The sequence below is a fragment of the Thunnus thynnus genome, chromosome 2 (assembly GCF_963924715.1).
Source record: "Thunnus thynnus chromosome 2, fThuThy2.1, whole genome shotgun sequence".
In the NCBI taxonomy this organism is placed as follows: Eukaryota; Metazoa; Chordata; class Actinopteri; order Scombriformes; family Scombridae; genus Thunnus; species Thunnus thynnus.
This window is the reverse complement of record NC_089518.1, coordinates 40,079,820-40,091,567: the sequence shown is the minus strand read 5'-3', so window position 1 is coordinate 40,091,567 and position 11,748 is coordinate 40,079,820. Positions and strand designations below refer to the sequence as shown.

At 43.4% G+C, this 11,748-nt stretch overlaps 1 protein-coding gene across 2 annotated transcripts in view; it reads left to right on the top strand.

Annotated features, from left to right (window-relative positions):
• LOC137171027 (zinc finger MIZ domain-containing protein 2-like) overlaps positions 1-11,499 on the top strand; it is a 29,428-nt gene extending 17,929 nt beyond the window's left edge. For both annotated transcript variants that reach the window (XM_067574761.1, XM_067574753.1), the window contains exons 13-21: positions 734-865; positions 1,040-1,145; positions 2,417-2,574; positions 2,670-2,737; positions 2,863-2,931; positions 3,952-4,235; positions 4,479-4,654; positions 5,524-5,721; positions 6,730-11,499. In XM_067574761.1, coding sequence (XP_067430862.1) covers positions 734-865; positions 1,040-1,145; positions 2,417-2,574; positions 2,670-2,737; positions 2,863-2,931; positions 3,952-4,235; positions 4,479-4,654; positions 5,524-5,721; positions 6,730-6,837 — 1,299 coding nt within the window. In that variant the 3' untranslated portion in view covers positions 6,838-11,499. The remainder of the gene's footprint in view (positions 1-733; positions 866-1,039; positions 1,146-2,416; positions 2,575-2,669; positions 2,738-2,862; positions 2,932-3,951; positions 4,236-4,478; positions 4,655-5,523; positions 5,722-6,729) is intronic.
• Positions 11,500-11,748: the final 249 nt, after the last annotated feature.

The following is an 11,748-nucleotide window of genomic DNA, read 5'->3' as shown; positions in this document are numbered from 1 at the left end:
CTGACATGATGTCATAGACAGATGATGTCATCGTGTGACACGCTTCTGTTGGTAAATGTGTGTTTTTAAAACTTATTTGGGGACGGCGCCGCTGTAAACGCCCCGCAGGATGTAACTGAGACTGTTTGCAACACTTCATCCTGAAAGAGCAACAGCCAATGAGGAAGTCCCGACACTGAGCCAGTCGACCAATGATGTTACTCCATCAGTCAGTCAGTGACGTTCAGGTTATCAGCTGGTCTGAAGCCGAAAGATAGAAAATCACCAGAGTTTGTTACCTTTCTTTGAACGTACCTCCTCCTCTCCTCTCCTCTCCTCTCCTCTCCTCCTCTCCTCCTCTCCTCCTCTCCTCCTCTCCTCTCCTCTCCTCTCCTCCTCTCCTCTCCTCCTCCTCTCCTCTCCTCCTCTCCTCCTCCTCTCCTCTCCTCCTCTCCTCCTCTCCTCTCCTCTCCTCTCCTCCTCTCCTCTCCTCCTCTCCTCCTCTCCTCTCCTCTCCTCTCCTCTCCTCTCCTCCCCTCTCCTCCTCTCCTCCCCTCTCCTCCTCTCCTCCTCTCCTCTCCTCCTCTCCTCTCCTCTCCTCCTCTCCTCTCCTCCTCTCCTCTCCTCTCCTCCTCTCCTCCTCCTCTCCTCTCCTCCTCTCCTCCTCTCCTCTCCTCCTCCTCTCCTCTCCTCCTCTCCTCCTCCTCTCCTCTCCTCCTCTCCTCCTCTCCTCCTCTCCTCCTCTCCTCCTCAGGTGAGCGTGAATGCAACTCCTCTCACCATCGAGCGAGGCGACAACAAAACCTCCCATAAGCCTTTGTACCTGAAGCAGGTCTGCCAGCCGGGCAGGAACACGATCCAGATCACCGTCACCGCCTGCTGCTGCGTAAGAACACACACACATTACATATCTATATCTATATCTATATCTATATCTATATATATATATAGATATAGATAGATATATATGCATAGTGTGTAGATTAAATTCCTCATACAGACTAACCTTGTCTGGAAGCTGGTGAGTGTGAACCAGTAACACCTGTTTGTGTCTTTCCAGTCTCACCTGTTCGTCCTCCAGCTGGTTCATCGTCCGTCGGTTCGCTCGGTGCTGCAGGGTCTGATGAAGAAGAGGCTGCTGCCTGCAGAGCACTGTGTCACCAAGAGTGAGTTATTTACTAAACAGAGATCAATAAACCACAGTCAGCTGATCTGATGAAGAGCTGTCTGCAGCTCTTCATCAGATCAGCTGCTACGCTAGGCTAAACACAAAGCTAACTGATACGCTAGGCTAAACACAAAGCTAACTGCTACGCTAGGCTAAACACAAAGCGTACTGCTAAGCTAGACTAAACACATAGCTAACTGCTACGCTAGGCTAAACACAAAGCTAACTGCTATGCTAGGCTAAACACACAGCTAACTGCTAAGCTAGGCTAAACACACAGCTAACTGCTACGCTAGGCTAAACACAAAGCTAACTGCTAAGCTAGGCTAAACACACAGCTAACTGCTAAGCTAGGCTAAACACACAGCTAACTGCTACGCTAGGCTAAACACAAAGCTAACTGCTAAGCTAGGCTAAACACACAGCTAACTGCTACGCTAGGCTAAACACAAAGCTAACTGCTAAGCTAGGCTAAACACACAGCTAACTGCTAAGCTAGGCTAAACACACAGCTAACTGCTAAGCTAGGCTAAACACACAGCTAACTGCTAAGCTAGGTTAAACACACAGCTAAGTAAACCTAAGTAACTCTAATGATACATGAATTAAGCACAGAGAGTAACGTAGTCAGTAAGATAAATGAAGAGGTCTATATGTATGTGTGTATATATATATGTGTGTGTGTGTGTGTGTGTGTGTGTATATAGATATATACACACATACAGTAGGGTCTATATATTTATATATATAAATAAAGATGTAGATATTCTACCTCTAACACTGAGATGGTGAAGTTACACAGTAAGTTGACTCGTATTGTTGTCGGGCAGATGAAACATGTTTGCAAAGTTTAATGTTTACATAATGTTCTATTATTTATATTAAATTATTCTAAAGTTTAACTATGAAGCTTCTGGTTTCATTATGAGGAGACTCTTCAAACTGGCAGCATTATCACTTTATATATCATGATAAATATCGATATCGATCAATATGGAATTCCCTCTGATCAACTTATTGAACATGTTCATTTCTTAATGTAGATTTATTGAGTATTTTTAATCAAACAACAGCTTCACAAAGGTGAAACGCTGCAGGTTATAGATACAACGCAGACAGAACAGTTTAGTAACCTTTTAATAACGTTGTCTGAATGTTGATGCTCTGGTTTAAAGAGGTTTCCTCTTCATCAGATAATACTGGATGATGATAATAATAATCCTGTCTGAGGTCTGAATGAGGTCTAAAACCCGACTGTCTCTCTCTCAGTAAAGAGGAACTTCAGCAGCGGTTCGATTCCTGGGACTCCCGGGTTAAACGGAGAAGACGGCGTGGAGCAGACAGCCATCAGAGTCTCGTTAAAATGTCCGATCACTTTCCGCCGCATCCAGCTGCCCGCCAGAGGTCACGACTGCAGACACATACAGGTCAGCCAATCAGAAGCCTCCACACTGTGACGTCACACCAACAGCTATAATCAATCAATAAATAACACGGTGGACTGATGTGTGTCTGTCTGCAGTGTTTTGATCTGGAATCGTACCTGCAGCTCAACTGTGAGAGAGGAACATGGAGATGCCCCGTGTGCAAGTATGTAACACACAAACTATTACATTATATTATGTCTCCTGACTCCTCTGTAACCTGTGTGTGTGTGTGTGTGTGTGTGTGTGTGTGTGTGTGTGTGTGTGTGTGTGTGTGTGTGTGTTAAACAGTAAAACAGCTCTGTTGGAGGGTCTGGAGGTGGATCAATACATGCTGGGAATCCTTATCTACGTTCAAAAGTAAGAATGTCGGTCTACACAACACCATTTAGTAGATTTCAGATGAATAATTAAACAGCAGTTTTTCATTTAGAGGACATATTCTGCACCTTTCCAGCTCTATATTTATATTCTGGGGCTCTACTGGAATAAAAACTGCTTATTTATCTTCTACTGGTCCTTTATGCAGCCCCTCAGTTCAGCCTCTGTCTGAAACAGGCCGTTTTAGCTCCTGTCTCTTTAAGGCCCCGCCTCCTGATGAGCCCACTCTGTTCTGATTGGTCAGCTTCAGGAAGCTTCCTCCGGCTCCGGAGGCTACGTAAACAAACTATAGTAGCAGGATTTCACTTCTTCTTCTCCTTCTTTACTCCAAATGTCAACTTCTCAGATCCATCCGTACATGTTGGAGGTGAACAACACATGGAAACACCTTAGCAACCACCTTAGCAACCACTGTAGCAACCACCTTAGCAAACACCTTAGCAAACACCTTAGCAACCACCTTAGCAACCACCTTAGCAACCACCTTAGCAACCACTGTAGCAACCACCTTGGCAACCACCTTAGCAACCACCTTAGCAACTACTGTAGCAACCACCTTAGCAACCACCTTAGCAACAACCTCAGCAACCACCTTAGCAGCCACCTTAGCAGCCACCTTAGCAACCACCTCAGCAACCACCTCAGCAACCACCTCAGCAACAACCTTAGCAACCACATTAGCAACAACCCTAGCAACAACCTTAGCAACCACATTAGCAACAACCCTAGAAACCACTTTAGCAACCACATTAGCAACAACCTTAGCAACCACCTTAGCAACGACCTCAGCAACCACCTGAGCAACCACCTCAGCAACCACCTAGCAACCACCTTAGCAACCAGCTTTGACTTGCAGGCAGCATGTTTTACATACTACATACGGCCCATTTAAATACAACGCTATAGTTATTTTACTATTAAAAAAAAACAACAGTAAACAAACTTTCCAAACAAACCACAGATTGTCAGTAAACGATGTCGCCACGTTGTTCCCGTCAGCTCGGAGTACGAGGAGATCACCATCGACCCGGTGTGCAGCTGGAAGCCGGTTCCTGTGAAGCCGGACATCCACGTGAAGGAGGAGTCTGACGGTCCGGTGCTGAAACGCTGCCGGACCGTCAGCCCCAGTCACATGGTCCTGCCCAGCGTCATGGAGATGATCGTATCGCTAGGCCCCACCCCCTCCTCCTCCTCCGCCGCCGCCTCCTCCCCGATGCCGTACTCCGCCCTGCCCGCAGGGGGCAGCAATAACAGCAGCAACACACCAGACTACCCTGGACCAGGTACACATTACCCAGCATGCACCTGCGGGAGGGTTTTAATCCCTCCAGGTGTTACTTGTTTCTCGCTACTTCCTGCCAGATGCTGTAACTGAAAAACAGCTGTTCAGCTCACATGTGTGCAAAAAACTAAGAAGAAAATGAAAGATATTGACTTCTATTCGTGTCATTACGGTACATTAAATATGAATGTGATCAGATGATATTCAATCAGCTGTATTGATCTGTGCCCCCCCCCCCCCTCAGCTCCGTCCTACCCCGGTCAGGCTGCCAGTTTCTCAGACTTCAGCAGTGGACCTGGGACTCCGGGGGTCGGGGGAGACTTCTCCTCCCCCGGTCCTCCTCCCCTCTCCTACCAGTCTGAGCTGTCCAGTGCCCTCCTCACCCCCGACAAGCCCCCCCCACATCCGCTGGCTGCACAGGTACAGTAACGCATCACCACCACCACCATCATCATCATCATCATCATCATCATCATCATCATCATCATCATCATCATCACATCAAGACACCAGTCAGATGAAAACATGACTATCAGCTCAATCTGCCTTCTTTCCTCTCCCGTCTCCCTCACTTCATTCTCTCCTCTCCTCCTCGTCCTCCTCTTCCTCCTCCTCCTCCTCCTCCTCCTCCTCTTCTCTCCTCCTCCTCTCCTCCTCCTCCCCCTTCTCCTCCTCCTCTCCTCCTCTCCTCTCCTCCTCTCCTCCTCTCCTCTCCTCCTCCTCCTCCTCCTCCTCCTCTCCTCCTCCTCCTCCTCCTCCTCCTCCTCCTCTCCTCTCCTCTCCTCTCCTCCTCCTCTCCTCCTCCTCCTCCTCCTCTCCTCCTCCTCTTCCTCTCCTCCTCTCCTCCTCCTCCTCTCCTCCTCCTCCTCCTCCTCCTCCTCCTCCTCCTCCTCCTCTCCTCTCCTCTCCTCTCCTCCTCCTCTCCTCCTCCTCCTCCTCCTCTCCTCCTCCTCTTCCTCTCCTCCTCTCCTCCTCCCCCTTCTCCTCCTCCTCTCCTCCTCTCCTCTCCTCCTCTCCTCCTCTCCTCTCCTCCTCCTCCTCCTCCTCCTCCTCCTCCTCCTCCTCCTCCTCCTCCTCTCCTCTCCTCTCCTCTCCTCCTCCTCTCCTCCTCCTCCTCCTCCTCTCCTCCTCCTCCTCCTCCTCCTCCTCTCCTCCTCCTCCTCCTCCTCCTCCTCCTCCTCCTCCTCCTCCTCTTCCTCTCCTCCTCCTCCTCCTCCTCCTCCTCCTCTCCTCCTCCTCCTCCTCCTCCTCTCCTCCTCCTCCTCCTCCTCCTCCTCCTCCTCTCTCAGATGTCCATCTCAGGCCGTCTGGACTCCACTTCCCATGGTGCTCCTCTCTCCCAGCAGCAGTCGCAGGGTCTCCACGGCAACTCCCAACTGGGGGGCGGCAACCAGATGATGCAGCGTAGCAACCAGAATCCCCGTCTCCATGGCGACGGCTCCTTCGGGCTAGGGGGGACTGCAGAGGTTCCAGAACCTTCTCTGGACGTGAGTAGAGACTGAAGCTCTGCTGTGATTCTACTGTTAAATAATAGAAAACAATAATAACTAAATAATAGATACAATATGGTTTATTGTTATTTAGTTGATGCATTTTTATTTATTTATATCGTTCAAAATCACAGGTTTGCCTCACCTGGTCTCTGCAGTTTAATATTGTTTCTGCTCACAGGAACGTTGTGTTTTAATGTTTTATATTTGGACCAGAAGCATGACTGTATTGTCCAACATGTAAGATGACCCTGATTGCTTTTTAAAAAAAACCGATGCAAAATGCAACAAATCAATCCTTGTGACCACATATCATGTGCTGAATATTCATCAATAAAAAATAAAAACAAAACAAAGCAGAAAATAATCCTCATAGAAACATCAGTCTGAAGTTTAGAAGCAGCAGCTTCATCACGTCCCACAAAACTCCCGTCAGAGCGTCTGCAGATAAACGTCTCCATACCCCCCCCCACCCCCCCCATGTCAGAATATAAACTACAGCTGCAGCCAATCAATCTGTCCATTACTTTCTCAATTAGTTGATTGATTGTTTAGACCATGTTGATGTCTGGAACCATCAAATATTTTGCTTTTTTTTCTTGAACAATGTCTGAAATGATTAATTTATTATCAAAATAGTTTTCAATTAGTTTTCTGACAATCAGTTAATTGACTAATCGTTGCAGCTCCAATATGAACCTATAAGACTGTTACATCATTCAGGAGAGTCCAGTAACATCGAGGAGTTCAAATATTTGAAATGAGAAACACTTCACAACTCGACTGTCTCGTTTTCAAATATAAGTAAATATAATCAAATGTAATTTCAAGAATAGAATATCGAGTGATATTCAGGCCGATGTGATGTCACTATTTTCATGTTTTGTCAAAGAGAAACTAAAACTAGTGCTCGCTGTGTACATAATGAAAACGTAGAGGACCCAGTACGGAGCCCTGTGGAACACCACGTTCACACTAACTCATCTGAACTGTTTGTGTGTGCAGTTGCTTCCAGAGTTGACCAACCCAGATGAGTTGCTGTCCTACCTCGGACCTCCAGACCTCCCGAACAACAACAACGACGACCTGCTGTCTCTGTTCGAGAACAACTGAGAAACACACACACACACACACACACACACACACACACACACACACACACACAAAACATCCAAATGTAAACAGAGAGACTTTACTGTAAAATACAAACTGTTTCCTCGCCCGCCAACATGACAGCAGGTCCAACATGGCCGCCGTCTGCACAGGATGGAGCGGACAACAAGAAGGAAACAAAACAACTTTTAAATATGAAAACTCTTTGATGTGTGACTATGAACTTGATGGTAACTTTATTTTATTGTTTTTTTTTTATTCTCTGAAACTGTATTTTGATCCTTCATCCTTCATTCCCTGTCAGAGCTGACAGCTTCTCTGCTCACAGGCAGCGATGAGAAACTATTTAAAGTGACTGTTGGTGACGACCGCACTGCTGCTTTTACACGTTTTAACTACCGATCACGTATAATGTCTGCTGATCAATTTACAAATCATCCAGCAGTTTTTAGATTGATTTTCTTCCCACCAGGCTGCCGTTAAGTTTAGTTTTTTCTATGAAAATCAAGCTGCAGAAAGAGTCTGTTTTTATTTTTGTCAAAGTGACGTCATTGTTCGATCAGGAGGTCGAATGTGATTTGTAGTAAATGAGCTAAAACATGTGAAAACAGCAGTTTGGTCCTTTTAAAGCCAGAATGTTTCCTGGTCCAAATAAGTTTTAAATGTATAAATAGTTGAAGATGAGCTTTAAACGAACAGTCTGGTCTGTTTGTCCAGACATGTTTTATTTGTTTTTCACCTGACATATGTGGAGACACTGAAGGCAGCGTTAACACAGATGAACTGTGGGCTGCGAGAGTCCAAAAAACATCCTGAACACACAAACTATTTACACTTAGCCACTAAACGCGTCTCAGGCTGGGCCGAAGGTTTCCCTGTGATTTTAAAACTGAATTATTTCAGGCTGTTTAAAAGGTTTCTGGCCACAAATGAGGTTTTAAACACAGAACTGCAGATAATTAATCAGAAAGTTCCTGGTGTTATTCTTTTATATTTATGGGTTTTAGTAGAACAGAACAAAAAACACAATCATAACCATAAAGACTGGCTGAGTGCTGGCGGTTCTGAGAGATGTGGAGCTTTCAGTGAGTTTCTGTTTGGATCTCTGTTGTTGGACGTCACCGTTCTGCTCTCTGATTGGTTGATGGAGGCCCTTCATGTTTGATTAAACCAACTGTTGAGCCGCTTGCAGAGTTTTACAGATTGTTAAACATCTCAGCACACAGCTGATCCAATAATAGCTGCTGTTCAGCCTGGTGTTGGCAGATAAAAAAAAACATGAAAACCCAAAAAGTGTAAATGCAACCAAGAAGAACTGGAGACGGATTGAAATGAGAGTGAAACACTTTCCAGCCGGAAGCTTTAAAGGTGTAAATGCATCTTAATCTGGACTTTTAAAAAAGAAAGCAGCAGATTTCACCAGCTGTGGTTTAATAAACAGCTGATATTTTATGAAGCCGATGAGGAAACGTGATCAGAAACCTTTTTTTGTTTCCAGTTTCTGTGTGCAGACGGCGTCACGATGAACGATCGTTTCTCGTCTGCATCAGAGAAAAGTTTAGAAACTCTCACCAGAAACTCGTGGAAACAAACGTTTTCTCTCACATCTGCTCAACGGCTTCGTGATGTTCTGTTAATGGGCTCGATGAAGAGTTTTTATTCTTATGAACATTCAGCTGCGTTATCACCTCCCTCTGGACTGGACTGATTAATATCAGTGTGAGAAAACCAAGACTGAAGAGATCAGCACGCAGACACTAAGACTGGATGGTTTGATGAGAATCATGTGATGTGACCCAGCTGAACATCTGGTAGACAGCGGCCTGCACCGCCATCAGACAGCAGCTGAGGAAATATCTGTCGGGAGGATCTGTGAGGAGGATCTGTGTGGAGGATCTGAGCGTGAAGCTGCTGCGGAGGCTGAAACAATGTGTAGTTCAGTCCGGGTGGTTTTGATTTGTTTTGGCAGATCTGAACACCGTAATCGTACAACAAGACGAGGTCAAAACCTTTATGGCCGAGGGCTGTTTATTTAAAAACAATGGATACAGGAAGTGGCAACACCCGGCTGAGTTAATGGTGTCACTTCATCACTCAGTCAGTCAGGGACTTTAGAGGAAGAGGTCTCAGTCTGGTCACAAACCAGTTCTGGAGTGGTTGGTTTGTGGTGATGCTGCTGGTTCCTGCAGTAAAAAACCAGTCAGTGACTCATCACAACAAAATATTAACAACTGTGTTAGAAAATATCTGGTTCTTGAGTAAAAAGTTGAAAGACTGCGAACATGAAACCGTGGAGGTAGAAGTTAAGGTGCAACATCCAATCACAGACTTAAAACTCGAATCTGCAGATTCATTCAGTTCACTTGTGATTTCTGGGTCACTGTTCAGTGAAATCCACAACTATGGCGTGAAACGCTTTATTTTACGGGTCCGTTAATTTTATACTAATTTCCTGAGTAATTTTCAGGTATTTTACAGTGAATTTTAGGACGTTTTACAGACACGTTGGTGCAGTTTGGTTCAGATTATAAGAAAAAAAGTGAAGTTGGTTTAGTAGGTAAATGTTCACTCATTATATTTGGATTCATATGTAGTTGTTAATTTACAGAAAATCTTAATAAATCTGATTCTTAACAATTCTTTAACTGACAGAAAATACTCAGTTTTCAGTGTAGTTTTGTGTGTCAAATGATATATTAATATATGAGGTTGTTTCTTAAAAACTCTATAACGAGCACATTTCACAAAACACTTTGAGAGAAATGTCCTGAGAACTAACAGTTACACTGCAGCTACTTTTATTGAAAAAACCTAATATATGCTAATATGCTAATATATCATTTGATACACAAAACTACACACTGAAAATATTTTTTGCAAAATAATTTACCAACTAAATCAACTTCACACTTTTTTCCATTTTTTTTCTTCTAATTTGTGCCAAATTGCAGCAACGTCTCTGTAAATATGTTCTATAAATGTGTCGTTAAATACCTGCAAATTACTCAGGAAATGAGTCTAAAATGAAGCGACATGTGAAATAAAGTCTGCAGATTCATTCAGTTCACTTGTGATTTCTGGGTCACTTTTCCGTGAAATCCACAACTATGGCGTGAAACGCTTTATTTTACAGGTCCGTTAATTTTATACTAATTTCCTGAGTAATTTTCAGGTATTTTACAGTGAATTTTAGGACGTTTTACAGAGACGGTGCAGTTTGGTTCAGATTATAAGAAAAAAAGTGAAGTTGGTTTAGTAGGTAAATGTTCACTCATTATATTTGGATTCATATGTAGTTGTTAATTTACAGAAAATCTTAATGAATCTGATTCTTAACAATTCTTTAACAAATACTCAGTTTTCAGTGTAGTTTTGTGTGTCAAATGATATATTAATATATGAGGTTGTTTCTTAAAAACTCTATAACGAGCACATTTCACAAAACACTTTGAGAGAAATGTCCTGAGAACTAACAGTTACACTGCAGCTACTTTTATTGAAAAAACCTAATATATGCTAATATGCTAATATATCGTTTGATACACAAAACTACACACTGAAAATATTTTTTGCAAAATAATAATTTACCAACTAAATCAACTTCACACTTTTTTCCATTTTTTTCTTACAATTTGTGCCAAATTGCAGCAACGTCTCTGTAAATATGTTCTATAAATGTGTCGTTAAATACCTGCAAATTACTCAGGAAATGAGTCTAAAATGAAGCGACCTGTGAAATAAAGTGTTACTATGGCAACATCGCACTCTGATTCACCTCTGAATGGTAGAAAAATGTGATTTGAACACTCGACTGGATGAACAACCGAGTACGTCGTCTTCTTGATGTTTTTGGCAGGTCGGAGCCGCCGTATCTTTCTCTGCTTCTGATTGGCTCGTTGCCTCAGTTAAGTTTAGGCTTGAGTAAGAACATCAGGGTGAGAACCAATCAGAGGCAGCGTAGGGGTGAGGTCTTCTTCCTGTGTTTATGTTCTGGCTCCCGCCTCAAACCCTTCTGACCAATGAGAGGAGAGAATGTTCACTGATTCAGAGCAGAACAAACACTAACAAACTGCACGTTGGGTTTCCTGTCACCCGTCTGTACGTACATGTGGCTAAATGTAACTGAAAGTGTGTTTAAATAAAACTTGATAAGAGACATTTGATAAATGTAAAAGGGGCCAAAGCTACTCGACTCACAGGGCAACTTTTAGCTCAACAAGAACTGTTTGAGACTCTGAGTGGAAGTTTTTTTCCAGGAGTTTTGTGGGTCTCTTTCCTCCTGCAGCCGAGGACGCTGTCCGACTTTAGGGCAACTGTTTGAGACAACGTGTTTGCCGGGAGAAAAAAAAAAGATGTGACACAAAAATTACCTCAAACCGTTGCCCTGAATTCACAGCGTAAAGCGCTCCATCAACAGCAGCTTGTATATGTAATAATTACTGAGGTTTCATCTTCATCATCCTCATCATGCTCGTCATTATTCTGTATGTTGTAAAGTGACTAGAGTCCAGACAGTTGTGGTGTCAAAGTCTCCATGTCCCAGTGAGTCTGGTGGCTTCTGGAAAAAATAAACTGTACATGATCATGCTGTATGATTCAGTAATGATGCTAATAACAATAATAATAACCTTTGTAATTTAATAAACACACACTGGAAAGACACACAGAGGAGAGACTGTGCTGCTTTAAATAAAGGTCACATGTAGAAGCTGTAGAGAAACGTTCAGAAACATAAAATATGAAATAATATAAACTTTATATGAAGCATCAAAACAGCAGAAGTGCAAGAAAAGATGCTTCATGTTGATAAGTTTAAAAAAAAATCAAATCAGCCATTTATTAAGATAATTTTTTACATAAAAACCAAAAAATATATAATAAATGACAAAACAACTCTAACATGATATTGAA